At 42.0% G+C, this 17,279-nt stretch overlaps 1 protein-coding gene across 1 annotated transcript in view; it reads right to left on the reverse strand.

The window, feature by feature from the left end:
- The window catches only part of LOC147666522 (arf-GAP with Rho-GAP domain, ANK repeat and PH domain-containing protein 2-like), an 81,221-nt gene extending 64,777 nt beyond the window's left edge, over positions 1 to 16,444 (reverse strand). Inside the window, exon 1 of the mRNA XM_086949014.1 lies at positions 16,386 to 16,444. Coding sequence (XP_086805140.1) covers positions 16,386 to 16,418 — 33 coding nt within the window. The 5' untranslated portion in view covers positions 16,419 to 16,444. The remainder of the gene's footprint in view (positions 1 to 16,385) is intronic.
- Between the last annotated feature and the right edge of the window lie 835 nt (positions 16,445 to 17,279).

Genomic DNA, 17,279 nt, shown 5'->3' on the forward strand with positions numbered 1-17,279 from the left:
TATCAATGTTGGCAGGGACATAATTATTACGACAAAAATTGAAAGTGTGGCAAATCAATATGGGTACTGCAGACCTTACTGCCCAGAGTTGTTTCTATTAAGATAAGCAAACCACCTCTGTGATGACCCCCAATGAATGGCCAGCTAGGATGTGAATTGATACAAACCCATCTATATAAACTGGTTCCCAGCCCCAGGTAACTATAATATAGCCCTTTTTAGGCTTAAGCAAGCCTAGGGGGTCAGAGTGTTTCTACCCTGCCCCCTTTGCGTGTTTTGCTCATTTGTTTCACTGCTTTCTTGTGCCTCGGTTCTACCGATCACAAGATGGCTGCCAACACTTCCTGGTTTGGAGTGTTGACAGCCAATGAGCATGCAACTCGTACTCGGAAAGGTACGCGTACCCAGCGATTTTTCAACAAAAAAATAATTTGGGGGGGGGGCTTTGGGGGTCCTTGTGGGACCCCCTGAGCAGGCCTAGGGGGGTCAGGGTATTTCTACCCTGCCCCCTTTTTGCGTTCTACACGTTTGTTTTTCTGCTTTCTTGTGCCTCAGTCTACCTAGGCAAAAGGTGGCTGCCAACACTTCCTGGTTTGGAGTGTTGACAGACAGTTGACAGCCAATCAGCATGCAGCTCGTGCTTGGAATGGTACGTGTACATACGCGTATGGTACGCGGGCCTGTACGCATACTGTACGTGTACGGTAAGCGCCTATAGAGATATCTATGATTTTACTTTAGATTTTCTCCGGAAATACTGAACGGATTTACACCATTTAACAAAAAGAATGATCTGCAAACCGAACTCTACCTCTCTGCCAAATTCCGTTCAGCCGTTCGGGCTGTAGCCCTGGCTAAAGGTCCTATGGAAAATTGCATGGGGAAAACACATTTTGGGACCCCGTTTTTTCTCAGACCCCGCTTCATGAATCACCCACAAACTTTTAGGAAAGGAGAGGAGCAGAGCAGGCCATTTTCTTGGAGAAATTCGCAAAGATTCGTCCACCGGCGCCAAAGTTATTCCAAATAGAATGTTGCGGATTTCCTATGGAAACTAGGTCCTAACTATAACTACCAAGTGGCGACCGCCAGTAGGTAATATATATATATATATATATATATATATATATATATATATATATATATATACATATATATATATATATATATATATATATATATATATATATATATATATATATATAAGTTTGTATGTATATTTGGTTGAACCTTGCAACATTGGGTAGAGCCAATGATATGCCGATTTACGGCTTAATGGGACTATTTTACAGCATTAACTGTTGGGCAATGTATACATTCCAAGATGGCGCCCAATGTGTGTTTAAGGTTGTTGGACTTTTCTTTATTGCCATAAAAGTTATTAACCAGTCACGATCATGGTGTCATGAACACAGATGAAGGCTTGACGCCGAAACGCGTTTGTTCGCTTCAAAATAAACTAAGCCTGTTGTGAAAAGCTCCCCCCGTAAGTGCGTTTTTTTCTTTCCGAAATTGAGCCTGAGACGTTGCGGCTGTCCACGGCCGCTAACCGCACCCGCCTGTGAGTGCACCGGATGAGAAGTGGAGAGACAAGCAGTAATATATATATATATATATATATATATATATATATATATATATAATAAACGACACTCCTGTATCACTGACAATATAACGAAAATCAGGTACGGACCCCAGCATGCGTTGTTAATGAAAGTGCTTTATTCTAAATGGCATCAAATACAAATACAAAAGCAAGTGCCCAGCATTACGCGTTTCAACTGTGACACCACAGCCTTAATCACAGTTATCTGTGATGTCATCAGTGATGTCACTGACCATGTCATGAATGATGTAATATGTGACGTCATCAGCAGTGCATTGCAGGGGCGTGTGTTATAGTTAGGTGAACTAAATATAACAGTGGAATTTCTATGGTTTTGTATGATTGAAATGTGCAACTAAGTATAATGTCCCTGAAACCTATGTTTTTTTCAGTGAATTTAAAAGGATTTTTAAATGCTAATTTCTAATTATAATATTCATTAAACCTATGTTTTTTTCAGTAATTTTGAAAATAAATTGTGATATTTTGTAACTTTAATATCCTAAAAATAGTTTTTGTCATTTTTTTGTTTGTTATGAAAGATATATAATGTCTCCAGTTTTCTTAAATATTAATTTATATATTTTTTTGGGGAGAAAAAAGTGGAGTCCCATAATCATTGTGTAACGATCTTGGTGGGAGTGAGAATTTAAAACGCCATATTGGTAAAGTCATGAAGGATGCCCGTTTCAGCCAGCCAACTCCACTTACGCTTACAGGGAGGGAATTACAATGCTACATTTCCCACGTCTTCCATGTAGTGATCTGCTGATCACAGGTCTAATTGTCAGCATGCCAGTCGCTCCCTCACTGCTGGCTTACACCCACACCACACCCATGCAGCACAGGCATCACAGGACATGTGAACCCTGCTAATAAAAAAGGGCCGGGCGCACGTGCCCGACACCATTTCCACTCTCTATCTAGGTGTATCCGTGTGCTTATTATGTTGGTGGCAGCCGAGGCACTCAGGCCAACACGGGCCTCCTGCAACGTGCCGATGGCTTGAGGTGCACAGAGATGGTGGCAACCGAAGCACTTTGCCGGAAACTGGCATCCCGCCACGTGGCGATGACTTAAGGTGCAAAGAGTTAGGGGAAGCTGATGCATTTTATCCGAAACAGGCCTCCCAACATGTGGCGATGACTTCAGCTGCATGGAGTTAGTGCCACCAGTGCTGAGCTGGTGTGCATCCTGCGATGATGCATAGGCCTCCTTACATCATACTGTCAATCATACCTGATTTGAATTGTGAGTTCGGCTGGACCATGTGTGCGCCAAAGGCAGCTGGCTGTACATACTGGACTCCTCGACGTGGTGCAGCAAGATGCGTTGGGGCTTGTGCCGCAGAATCCAGCGACGGCTGAGGAGGTTGCTCCAGCATGTGGTGGGCTCTTTTGGAGACATGCCAGTGACGGAGGTGAGCATTGAGGTCTGGGTGCGCATGGTCGGGCAGTCATCGCTGGGGGGGAGGATTTGTCTGGGGATCAGGGCTGGGATGTTTGAAAAAGATGTAGATTTCATGCACACTACCTGAGAAGTTTGCGACAACATTAGTGTACAGGCCCCGGTGGTCCAGTTTTACCTGCACATGGTTGGAATGCGTGTGGTGTCTGTTGTGGTGATTGTGTGCAGTGTCGGGAGGGGCACAAGTAGTACATGTGTGCAGTCAATTGCCCCCCAACACATGCAGGAAACCTTCTATGGTGTGATTCCCTTGCTTGGTCTCCATCTGTTTCTACGCAGTGTGGGTACAGTGGACATGTAGGTGTATCAAGCTGAAATGAATCGTGATGCTTACAGGTATGATACATCCTGCATAATGAGACCGCAACAAAAGTGTGTGTGGTTTTAACATTCCTTTTCTTTCCTACGAAGGTTACGACCACACAAACTTCTGTTACAGTCATTTTGTGCAGGATTGATCATACCTGTAAGCATTCCGATTTGTCCAAGTGCAATACTTTGTACCATATTACGTGTGTGACCATACTAACGCTTGACCATTGTCTTTATTTATCCAACAAGTTTCTGAATAGAGTTTTCGGATTTCCAGGACAATCTATAGGTTTTTCGATCCACAAGTTGATGTTCCCCGTTGGAAATTGCACTTGTTGTTTGATGTTTTTGTGTTGTTAATTTATGTTTTTCTAATAAAAGTACTGTTTTTCCACTACTGTTGACTACTAGACTTCATGACCTGGTGCACCCCCATTTCAGTGACTAAATTCTTGGATCTGAAGCACAGATGGGTCAAGCAGTGGCTCGGGTTGGGGTTGGTTGTGCAGGAATACTACGAATTGAGACGAGCGGGTGGTGTGGATACAGGGGCCCTTTGTTGCTTTTGTAGACATGCATCCAAGACGTGTGAGGAAGTTTATTAGGGCTGGCTGTGAGACTCCTCCAACTCTCACATTTGTTAGTTAGAAGATACCAGAGGCCAACAGGTGCAGCACAGCCAGCAGCTTTGTCTGCGTAAGCATGTTGATTGTCCGCTGTGTTGGTACCGTCAGCCTGTGGGCAATGTGGCAGTGTGCACCAAGTTGAGAATGGGGCAATTATTCTTTTGCCACTTTTGCTGCGCTAAAGTGCTGATAACTCAGTGATAAGTCCCCACTGTTGGGTTATACTGTGACTCTAAAACGAGCCCTTATGTATATTAGGACTTTATTGTAGCCACATGCGAATCACAAGAAAAAGGAAAGTGGGCAGGGTACAAACACCCTGACCCTTAGGCCTGCTCAGGGGATCCCACAAAAAGACTCAGGGCCAAAAGATTATTACTATTTTATTTTTTAAATAGGTTAGGTGCACGAATCCGGACGAAAAAAATACAAAAAACGATGGGGCGTATTCTCAAGGACGTATCGCTGAGTTATCGGCACTTTAGCGCAGCAAAAGTGTCAAAAGAATTATCATCCCATTCTCAACCTGGTGAAAACTGCTGCTATAGACAGTTTTCCAGTGATAACTTCTGCAAAAAACATCGCCATGAGTGAGAGCAACAACTAGCGCTAATGATATGCAGAGTAGGCCTTCCCGTGCAAAAAACACCATGTACATACCCCTTCCCGATATTTTTAACGACCAGCCAAATCTGCAATGCAATTTAAAAACAGGCGATAAGCCGTGTTAGCAGTAAGAATTTAACATCTGCTTTTTACTGGTATAAAGCAGGACGCCTAACTGCCGTATAAAGGGAGCACAGCCCAGAGCGACATCTGAAAACCAACACATGTCATAGAGCTACTGATCATGCATCTCCCGACACCCAAGAAGGTACAACACCCACCACCCCCAGGACCTCCCCCCTGGACCACCCCCCTACTACCACTAAGGCACCGCAGAACAGGACAGCAGGCCTTCCCAAAACGGCATGGCCCCTCAGCCACACAATAGCTGAATGTTGGGAGACGTGGCAACCAAGTATTTTTGAAGGAGGCAAGTCGCCCAACAATAACAATGCACACAATGCTAAGTGTAACTGTGATGTGCTGGACAGACCTCACTATGCATAGCACAGACCTCTCCATGTGTACATATACTGTTGGTGCTTGTAGTGGTGTGAACAGTGGACGCAACCATGTTACCTCAGGCAGTCATGTAGCCATGTCGTCGCCCCTGTAAGCGGAAGCGGAGTGGGCTGGTCCAACGTACATAACTCCAGAGTAGGAGTGTGAATAAATTGGCCGGGGCTCTGGGCGTGGCTCACGTCTGCCAAAGCGGTGGCCCTCAACCCACCACAAGGCTGCTGCTGTGACTGCAGGCCTCCTCGACACAGGCCCCCTGCCAACCCAGCGGCACAGCACTGCAGAGTTATGTCTGTACAGACTACTGCCTTCGACGTACACTGAGGACAGCAGGGTCACAATTCAGATGGAGTCACGATTGCAGATGATGCAGATGGCGGAGGCGGTCCCCAGGGCAATCAAGGTTTCTATTTTCAAAGCCCTGGGTAGGTGGTGGTCCCCGGGACTTCGGAGGACCCGCAAGGCCCCCCTTGCATATCTAATTAAAGCCCCGGGGGATGACTAGCCCCGGGGCTGCGGAAGAGCCGTGTGCCCTCCCACACCTAATTTACATAGCCTGTCAAGCATTGGTTACCATGCAACTCTCTCACTTTGGACTGTTCTTGCAGCCCAACTTATCCTATGGCAACAAACACCTTCTGATAACACTTTATAAGTTGTATTCAAAATGTGAATAATTAATAGCGAAGAGGAAATATTCTATACTTGAATTCACATGTGTCTACTGAGATGAAGATAATGCAGTTGGAACAAATTTGCTATGATTTGTTAAAGTATTTTCCTGACTTATGCTAACTAGGCTTCAATTAGGCCTCAATTAAAACATTTCTAAAATGTATGTCACAGCCTTACAGTTATTCTATGTTTACTTTCTGCTGCACGTAGTTAAGCAAAATGTCGATATGCTTATTCTTGAATGACACTGATCTTGAAAAAGGCTGCCAGAGGGCCTATTGTAGCACTTATTCAAGGTTGTTCTGCTTGCACACAGTATTACATTCATTCACAATGGTTCATTATTTTTTAGGCCTCGCCTACACAGCGCCAATGCGCCGCATAGGAGACCTTTACTGATCAATTCTATTTTGCCCCAAAAATGTGCACGGGTTGCATTGCTTTCAATGGCAACATGTGCATGTTTGGCAAATTCCCTTGCAGGAGGGAGCCTTGAAACCATATGGCTCCTGCTCACTCCTGCAAGGGAAACAGGCGCAGGCCCCTCCTCTCTCCCCTCCCCCTGCTGCCAGAGCGAGGAGCGTGCGCCTGTCTTTTTTGGATGCATTTCACAGGGAAGCAACTAAATGAATGAAGGAAAGAGAGGTTGTGAACCGTTTCTTCAAGCCACGGTATTCAGTAAGTGAGGAGCAAGACAGAAAGAGAAGGAATGATAGGAAGAGAGATCGGGCGGGTGGGGCAGCTGCCGGCACAGAAAAGAAGAGGACATTGTCCGTGTCTGCTCTGGGTGGTAAGAAAGAGACATAGTCCTTTTCTTTCTCTGCCCGTCCCGAACATCCACGAATGCAAGCAGAGCCTTTTCTGAATGGCTTTGCTATTTCTGCTATCTTGGGACACAGTTTTGAAAAGAAAAAGTAGGGGAAGTGAATCTTTTTAATAAAAGAAGTAGGGGCACGCCGTGCCCTTCCGATCCCGCCCACTTTGACCACTGTTCAAAACTGACCCAGACAAATGGTCAGACTGGCTCACCGCCTCTGCTCACACCTGCCCTTGAAATGCAAGCACAAGCCGCCTCCTGTCCTAGAAGGAGTAATCCAGGGTCAGCCTCTAGCTAGTGCTTTCAGTCATTTGATGTTGAAGCCAAGCGCTGTGCATGAATCCTCTCATGACGTCAGGAGGCTTTTGCTGTGGAGCAGCATCCAATCCAATACATGAACCTGGGCTCAGGTCCAACTGTGACCCCTGGTGTGAGGTGCTGACCCTCTATCGACTGATTCAGGGATTCTGCTTCGTTGTTTTAATTAATCTGCTTTTGGTGAACAGAAAGTTGGGGCGGGGGTCCCACTAATATCCACCAAGACCTTTTTAAAGGTGCTGGGGTAAGGGTTTAAGGGTCAGGACATTTTCATCTCAGGAGGAAATTTACTTCAATCAAGGGTGGAGGGAGGGGTGCGAAGTGCCACCCTTGTTGGCACCCCTGCCTTTCCATCCTGAGACAACTTTCTTCGTCTCAAACTCAGTGGAAACCAGGATATTTTCTCCCAAGTGAGGAATCCGAAGATTAAATGAAACCCGGAGGGTTTGTGAATTCTTACTATTTACTGAGGGGTGGAGTCTGGCAAAGACTGAGGCGCAAACGTCACAGCGCAAGCCTAAAAAAGTTCTGTGCTCCTGTGTCTCACCTCCTCAGGAGCCCATAGATCAGTCTCATGGTTAGTACCATGCCATGTTGGGGTCAGGCAGTCACATATGCGCTGATCTCCAGCCTCTGTGGGAGGCTTCAGTCCCCCCTAGCACCTCGACCGTGGCGATCATCAACGGGTCACAGACATCGTCCAAGTCTCCTCTTTGTTAAGGCCGCTGTTAATTCGGATGGGTAGTCCCAGTCGTCGGAGCCGCTCTCAATGCCCCCGCTGCTAGTCCTCTCGGTTTTGACACATTTTGGGTCTTCTACATGCCTGCATGTGACAGATAAGTGCAGTGGAGAGAGGAGCCTGCGAGGATTGCGTTCACATGCCCATGACGGTGGGCCATGCCACGAGCCTGGTTTTTCATGCTCTCAGAACTGGTGCACAATGTTCAGCAACAGTACCAGATTCCTTGTATGTGTGTGAATTGAGCATTAGCATAAGTAAACAAACAGCTTTTATTGTACAACACTACAATTCCTGAATATCCTTCTTACGTATTTGTACATATTGATGTTTTATTTTTACTCAGTTTATATGTGTCTCTGTACATTTTCACAGGTATCGCATTACAGGTTACAATAAAAACATACTTAATGATGAACCCAGTGCTCCAGTTATAACAATGTCAACATGCATAAACCCATATGTGTTGCTCCCTGACGTTGTTTCCTGTATTAAAAATAGAAATGACTCCAAATCCTGATGTCGTTTTCAGACAAAAGTTCGTTTGAGGCACATTTGTTTTCTATGTGTAAATTGATACAAGAAAGCGCATCATCTGAGCGTAGTATTTTGGCAAATGAACTGGAAATGCTCCATCCATTTTGAAGTTGCAACTACTGAACTTCAGCAGAACATTCATTGCATTCTGTACTATATTATTAAATACATAAAAAAGGATATGTGTTAACACAAGGCAGACTTTGTAGCTTTTTGTAAATATTTGGTCAGTACTAGCATTTCATAATGTTTAGGGCTTCTTAGGATAATTGGGAATGTTAAGGGATTGGTTGTGCAAATGATTGTCTCTACTCTCACTTTTTCCATTGTCTAACAACAGTTGTAGGCAGAAATGTTAGTCACACCCCCTGGTATCCGCAATTTGCTGGAAAAGACAAGGGTCCCAGAAGGCAGACACATTTCATTGGAAAATCCAGAGCATACTTGATTCTGTGATTCATTTGACACATTGCTATATGCTCTATGGGACTTGAATGGTGTTACTTCTCTTTCCCCAAATTCCCCAAACAACATTGGTCTCTTTGCAGGTACCCTAGTGCAGTGGCGCCTGGAGATCTTTGAAAGGGGTGAGGTTCAATGCTTGCACTGCACCCAGTTGCAGTGAGTAAGTTAAGTGAAGAACATGGGATTAAATAGTGCATTTTAAAGCTAAATTCTCACATAAATATTGCTAAACAAGCATTGGCATAGCCAATAGATCTCGCTTTTGGGACCTTATAAGTTTTTAGTTATGCAGCACAATATCCTTGGTGCAACAACACCAAGTGTTGCATGGCTAAACACTTATAAGGTCCCAAAGGCGAGACCTATTGGCTATGCCAATGCTTGTTAATGTAAAGGGTTTGCTATGACATCTCAGTATGACATTAGGTTAGAAGGGCTGAATCAATATTCATGAAGTGGTTAGTGCTAAGGTGGTAGGGTTATGTGACGATTTTAAAAACCTGTATTTTGATTTGTTGAAAATGTATTTCTTTGCTCACACCACGGTGACCTTGCAGACCTAACGCTTTTCCATTGAGAAAATGGCTAAATAAACCCTTGAATGTGAGGGAATAGGTTACTATTAGGGGTGCTGTATGATTTTTGTCTGGTTGTGCTGCAAATTTGAGGCTTAGCCTGTTTCTGATTGTGCCTATCATTCTGCAGTTGTACTAATTACTGAGAGCCTTCATGCAATGATTCAATGTATTAAATGAGATTTACTGCATAGGCACTTTACTGTTTCTGTTTTCTACCCTTTTTCCTAAATTTCACTTTCAAAACCCTTTGTAGTCAGGCCTTTCTTTATTTGATTGAATTTTGAAATGCATTTTGCAATGCTGTTTTGAATTTTGTGTCTGGCACATACTGTCTCATGAAACTTAGGGTATTACCATCCCGATACATCTAACTCCTGGGCGCACCACTGAGCTGTAAACTTTAGGAGCAAATCCTGTCCACACTGCATGTTCCATGAGTTGCTCTTTCCTACCCGTAATCAAGAAAGCCAACAAGTAATAGAAGGAGCCTCAAAACGTACTCTATGCATATTTTGAAGATAATTAAATGCAGGCAGGCAACTAATCAATGCAATTAAACATACACAAGTCTATGACATGTTCTCCAAACTGTAGGTTGCTAGGCTTTTAGCCTTTGATTCACTACATCCAACAACCTGAGCAGAATCATTGGCAATTCAGATTTTTAAAATGGGCTCTAAGAGGGATCGCAAGTGCTAGCACCCCATTTTCCTCTTTGACTCTTATGCTAAGATCTTGGGTAGAGTGATGCTAGAACGCTTAGAACAATGGTTTTAGGTAATAGCGGCCTAACAGAGTCATAATGTGGGTTCAGGAGGGGGTTAGGGATGGTAGAGCATTGAATTCATTTAGTTCTCCTCATAGAGCAATACAGAAGTGCTAAGAAAGGCCATTTGCACTTACGTTTTTCTGACTAGTCTAGTGCTTTTGATTTGGTAAACCATACATCCCTGTGGCAAACCACGTCCTCAATGGGTGCACCATCAGAAATAGTGTGATTGTAGCTAAGGGCACTGTGGGCCCAATGGGGAGGGTTCTCTACCGTTTAACATTCAGAGAGGAATCAGGCAAGGGTGCGCATTGGCACCCATCTCGCTTCTCTAATTATAAATGGAGTAGATAACTTACTCCAGGATGGGACTACAGACTCTCCACGAGTGGAAGAAAGGTTGGTCCCTGTTGTCCTACATGCTGTTGATGCTGTCCTCTTCTCACAGACTACAAAAGGCCTGCAAAGACTAATGGACTGTTTTGTGGTCCTCGTGGAGAACCAAGATCTTAAAATAAACCTAAGGAAAACCTACACAAGGATCTGTGGAAAGGGAGCTTGTAAACCACATGTTCATTACATCAATGGCACACAAATTGAAAAGGTCACTTAATTTTTCTACCTGGGTATTCTCTTTAGTTCTAATGGTTCCTGAACCAACCATATACACAAAAATAGGCTAAAGATGATACGTGTCTGTGAGGGCATTTATAAAGTTGCTACCAAGTTAGGTTGAAAACCAATTTAGGAGATGGCCTTAACGTAGAGAGCCAAATGTACATCTGCTGCTTTATAGGGGCAGCCTCTGGAGTTTAACAGAGTCCTCTACTTTACAAATGCAAGAGAATTTACTTTTTCTGGTCACTGCTTGACACATCACAATTTGTATCAGCCTATGTAGTACACAGGAAATTTGGCATGCAATATTTAGAGGATCTATCATCAATAGAGCCTGTCCAATTGTGGCATTCTATTAGGAGTAAAAAATATACCAAGTTTACAAAAGCAATTATAAAGGATTGTTTAAGTTTAGAAAATACTTTGAGATTTCCATGGTTCATGTATATCGCCAGATTGCCCAGATTAAAGAGAATAAACCCCCCCCCCCATTAATGAATGACCCTGATAGCATAATGCATGCAAAAAGGAACTCAAACTTTTACTACTTAAAAAAACAGGCTGATGCTAGATGTGCCAAAGACAGTAATAACCCTTGGTTGTTAGATCCCTCTCTTCAGCACAGAGATATTGTATTGTATTGTATGTTGGATTTATATAGCGCTTATAACCCAGGGGTCTCTAAGCGCTTGCCTTGGGAACCCGTCCTGGCTTTTCCCTGTGAGATAGCCCCTACAGGGCATCCCCAGGGTGAAAGCCAGGCATCCTGCCGCAGGGGGCCGTTGTGGAGATTAAGCAAGCTTAATGCCCAGAGTTGCAGAGTGTGAACCCATGATTAGGTCAGGCACCATAGCGAGAATTATCGAGTCCGTGGACATTTGAGCTCAAGACCCTGCCGCGTCAGGAATTGAACCCTGGTCCCGGGTCTGCCTGCTCTAACCAGTGAGCCACACTTCTCCACAATTATTTCACAGGAACATCTAATACCCAATATTGTTTTTTCGTGACACATCTATGATTGGGTACACCTCATGCTCTGGTAGCCTTTCAGAAAATGAAACAATGGTCTGTGGCAGCTGTCAAATGCCCATGTGATGGAAGATCCATTAAATCAACAATACGTGCTATCCGATTGTGTAGCTTCTATAGTGGAATCAGGAAAGTCTATTTAAAACCATTGTTTTAGCTAATATTATGAGGGATTACAATGATGCTTATTTATATCTATGTTCCCTGGATGATCCATAAATGTGTTTAAGGGTTGCCTATTTTATATGGAAAGTCATTTGCATTAGGAAAGATCTTACCTTTATGTTCTGAACTCTCTGTTGGTATTTTATGTGACTGGCTGATAGCCCAACACTTTCATCTACCTACAGTCTGTAATTAGCGCCCGACGGTGGGTAAGCTGCCTGGCAGCTTAGCCTTAATATTCTATTTTTATGAAGGTGATAGCATGACTAAGTGGGACCTAAAGATCGCAGTGAAAGTCGTGCTTTAGCAGGTTTCCCACTCTATTTTATATTAACATAGCAGCACCTAATTAAAGGTTTTTGTTTTATAGAGTATGGTGGCTAACGGGGGGGGGTCATCATGGCAGGGCAACCTCATTAGCTGTGGATACGGTCCAACCAGACTTATTTTAATGCACCAAGATGCACAGGTACTTTGTGACCCTAGAGGTCGGGTCTAAACTTTACTAAATCGCATTATCACTTTACAATGTGCTTGATTTCCTTATATCTCGACAACCTACATTTACGCTTTTGTTTTTCTGCTACGCTTTATTTTTCTGCTACAGCTGAGGAGTCTTGGAATATACTATGAATCGCACTATATTCTGTTTTTACTGCCAGTAATATATTTTAGTTTATATTTTGTATTTTATATATTATATTTTGTAATTCACCATCTATTGACCCTGTGTTTTAAAGCACTAAAACATTGACACAAATTGTGCACTCAATTTTAGCGTACTATGTCAGTTGCAACAGCGACATGACAAGATATTTCTTTTTATACATTTTGGGAATTGTTATTCACACTTTTATGTTTTTCTTTTAAGACCGAATAAAGATTTGAAATTGAAATCGACTTGCTACATCCACAAACACTTTTCCAATGTGAAATCCTTTCGACTTTAGAAATGTCTTTCCTCTATTAGGGGTAGGCAAGGTTTATATAATACAAACAACATGTAAACAGACTGTAGCTATTACTGCATTCATATCAGCTATTTAGTGCATAGTTTATTCCTTTTTTAGCATTGGGTCCAAACTGCAAAGAAAGTCAAGGGTGCTCTGACAGCATTGAGCAGATTACCAACTTTCTTGGAATTCACAAATGATTCAGATAGTACTCATTGGGAACTGCAATACGATTACAGCTTTTGCAGGATTACTGAACACCAACATCACTTTTCTCACACAAAAAATAAACTGGTAACTATTTCCACAGCAGCAATTTTTCCAAAAATCTTTTTTTGTGTTTTTATACATGTTATGTTTTTATATGAAAATCTATTATTTCCCCCAAAGAAAAACTCATTCCCACTTTCCGGAACCATATTTAAGGTATGTTCCCTCTTCATTCCCAGCCTTAATTGTTTTATGATGGAAATATACCTGTCACCGTTTTGGAAATACTCTGCTTTGGCCTCCAACCTGAAACACCCACAAACTGCTCCATGACAGGTTTTGCTTTCACAGAGGTCTGTGGCGGGTTAGGAGCAGGACCGGACGGGGTGGGGGGGGGGGGGGGGGGGGGGCGAGTCCCCGTGGCAATCACCCCAGTTGTGCACAGCTGAAGGTCATGCACTGCTGGTGTTGGCCACCCATGGAGAGTCACACACTGTAGCTGACCAGAAGCAAAGCCCTTCAGCCAACCCGACTGCACACGGCCAAAGGGCGGCCACACAGCAGACGCTGATGCAGGTCAATCCATTTACAAGCGTAAATTCACCTTTTCTGAATCAATTATGTGATGTTTTGCTCTAAAACTTTTTGTGCCACGCCTGTGTGCAAAAGAGGTGGGCAAACAAATGTTATATTCTGGTTCATTGCTGCATACAGACTTAATAAAAGTACACGTCCTTGCATTTAAAAACTGGAAAGTGATCACTGGTGTAAAATACTGATCGAATGAAGTATGACTAACACAACAGCAATGCCTGTTGGCTACTTTATAAGAATACGTCACAGCTATGGTTATTGGTAGACACTTTTTAGAAACCACAGCTTGAAAAAGTATCTCCCAAAACATTTATTTTGTCCCTTTGAAGTTATTATTATTATCATATATCCTTTATTTCGATAAAATATCATAAAAGGTACAGGTACAAGACAAAACATTTCATTTTACATAAACCAATTGTGAATAAATGTACAGATAAAATATCTATTTGGAGGGGGTACTTGTCATGTTTAAAATAAATAAATAATTAAAAAGCACATAAAATCAATTCCATAAAATCAGCAGAGATTTCCAATTCATTTGCATCTTTTTACAGTCTTTCACCCGCTTTTTTCCTAATAAAATATACAGCAAGCAGGTACCTACTAATACAAAAAACTATTACTTGTCGCGTGTCAGTTGTTAAAATTCTTTCTGCGACTCTATATGTCCTAACACCAATATTTGTACAAAGGGGTGTGATTCATTTTTTCCTGGCTACCAAATATGTGGGGCAAAAAATAGTAAGTGAGCGTTATCCTCCTTCATACCTTCACTGCACATACTGCATTTATCATTGCCATTTGGACTCCACCTTGCTGTATGACTTTTTATCATCAATGTTCCATATCTACGCTTTAGGTATAATGTTTTTGCTAAGGGGGGATTTACTTCATTCAAAAAGGGCTCGTAGCAAAGGCTCTATTTTAAACAGGTAAAATTCTTTAGTTAGAGATCCATTGGATAAATCATTAGTTCTACGTTCATTCATATAAGCCCAAAAGGAGATTTTTAAAATCCTTTTTGAACATGGAGTTAGTGCAGATGGATTTGCCCAAAAATGGGCTAGTCCAACCTTACAGACCAAGCTCTAATATGGTCGAACCATACAATATGGATGAAAACATCCAGGCCTTTTAGCTCAACTAGAGCTGTTCTATAATGTGTCAGCTCAGGTGTGGTCCATAGCCTAACCCATAACATTAATGGTCTTAGTATGGCATGATGATCTGTCTGCTTCATATTTAAGTCAAGAAGCATTGGTATTGTTGGGGTAGACACTGGCAATTTTAATAGTGCTCTATAGAATTCATTCTCTTTGACCTCAAAAGATTTTCTACAGGTGGGTCCCCACAGATCTGCCCCATATAGGGCTGTCGATTGTGCTTTTTGCCCGAAAAACTTCAAGTGCCGGTAGCACAGCTTTGTTCCAGCTATCCCTATGTCTTTTTAATATGAGGCGACTATTCTGTGTTAAAAGCAGCTTGCTTTTTTCAATTTGGGATTTCCACTGCATATTAGAGTCAAAGGATACGCCCAAGTATATGAAAGTTGTAACATGTTTCAACTTTTGATTTTCTAAAACCAAGTTTCCCTTAAAGGAGCTATGTGGATTTATTGCCATGTACTTGGTTTTGCTGGTATTTATCTCGAGGCCTTTTGTATTACAGTATGAGTGAAAAGTATTAAGCAATAATTGTAACCCTCTCGAAGTTTGGGATATCAAGATGGTATAATCCGCAAATAGTAGGACTGACACTGTTTCACCACCCAATTTTGGTGAATCGTTTTTACACTTGTTTAGGAAAGTGGGCATATCATTAACAAACAGGGAAAAAAGGGTTGGGGCAAGGACACAACCTTGGCGAACCCCTCTTTTTATTGGTATCGCTTTAGTGAGTTCGCCACCTGGACCCCACCTCACTTTCGCAAAGTTATTATAGTGGAGTCTTTGTACCTGCTCCAAGATGTTTTTTGGTAAACCCTGTTTGGCGAGCGCTTTCCACAACAAGTATCTGGGGGTGAGGTCAAATGTGGCTCTTAGATCAACGAATGCCACATACAAATGGCCCTTTCGCAAATTAACATATTTCCAGCATAGGCAGCAGAACCTGAATAGTTGATCTATAGTGCTAACTTTTGCTCTGAAGCCTGCTTGGTATTTGGTAAGGACATCTCCATCCTCAATCCATTCATTGATCCGATTCATAAGGTGTCTTGCATAATTTTTTTTGCTGTATATCTACCAAACTTATTGGGCGGTAATTTGCAGGATCACTCCTGTCGCCCTTTTTAAAAATGCAAATGATTTCCGCCCCCTCCAAGTATCAGGCATTCTAGCACCGCAGCTATATAATTACACAAGTGGTTGAGATATGGTCCCCAATTTTAACATCATGCTTAAAAAAGTCTCCTGGCATGGAGTCTAGTCCTGAGGCTTTACCAGGTTTCACAGAGTTGATAGCTTTTATTTCAAAATAGCATTTAAAAAAAAAGCGAGTATAACTTTGAATAAAAGCTTTAACTTTTTCTAAATTCCAAATACACTTATAGTAATTCAGTTACTGCTGTGGCTTGCCAAATTAATCCGGCTTTAATTTAAAGTAAGTAATGGTAGGGGTAAGTCCTGTATGTAGACACGTGCGCCACAAGGTACCTTGAAATTCAGTCATGCTTCTCATACTATGCAATGGTTAACCATTATTTAGGAGAACAGAGACACATGAAAATAAGAAATAAATTGTAAAGCCCTCCATTTCGTTAATGTGAGGAAAATCTTACTTGTGCCATTAGGATGCTTATGAACCACTCCATTTGTATATCCTGCTCATCACAGCTTAGACGCCTGCAGCAAAATAAAGTACATGACGGGGGTTAATTGACAATCTGTGTAATATATATATAAATATGAGCAAGGCGGAGGTTGCCGCCGAAACGCGTCTGAGCAGAAGTTGATATGCAATAAAAATCTTGAACTAAGATACACGGAGTCAGCGCCTTCTTGGATGGTGAAGTTTGGTGTGGTATTAATAGATATATATATATATATATATATATATATATATATATATATATATATATATATATATATATATATTTGTGTAGTGCAGCTGATATTTATTCCTAATCATTAAGAGGCAATAATTCATATATTTTATGGTTCTATAACTAAAAGTTAGTAGGTGGTGTAGAAGAGATCTTGTATCAATACAAATGTAAGTCGTTGTTAAACTATTTTGATATTGTATGAATTTTCAGACTTAATACATTGCACTTAATACTTTTGGTCAGTGCTTTCCGTGAATGTTTGAAAAGCAGAGGTCGCCTGCTGCCCACAAACCACATCTTACTAACACAGACAGACCATGAACACTAATAGCATTTGTATTCATAGAATGTTTCCTTACAAAGCACTAACTACTGATAAAATAGCACAAAATTGAGCTCAATATGTTTTAGGGAGTCTACTTAATAATTTTGATAAGCACTGAAAACTGTATACATCTAAGCTTGTATTTGTGACATGTATAGGTGTGTTTCTTCCCACTCATGGGTGCTTTAGGTGTGGGCTTGAGTTCTAATGTTGTGGATCACTTGGAAATGGCCTACAAAGATTAAGCTTTAAGCACATAAAGGAATCGTGAATCAAATATCTGCTTGTATGAAATATCCTTA

Source organism: Lissotriton vulgaris, unplaced genomic scaffold (genome assembly GCF_964263255.1).
Source record: "Lissotriton vulgaris unplaced genomic scaffold, aLisVul1.2 SCAFFOLD_1541, whole genome shotgun sequence".
NCBI lineage: Eukaryota > Metazoa > Chordata > Amphibia > Caudata > Salamandridae > Lissotriton > Lissotriton vulgaris.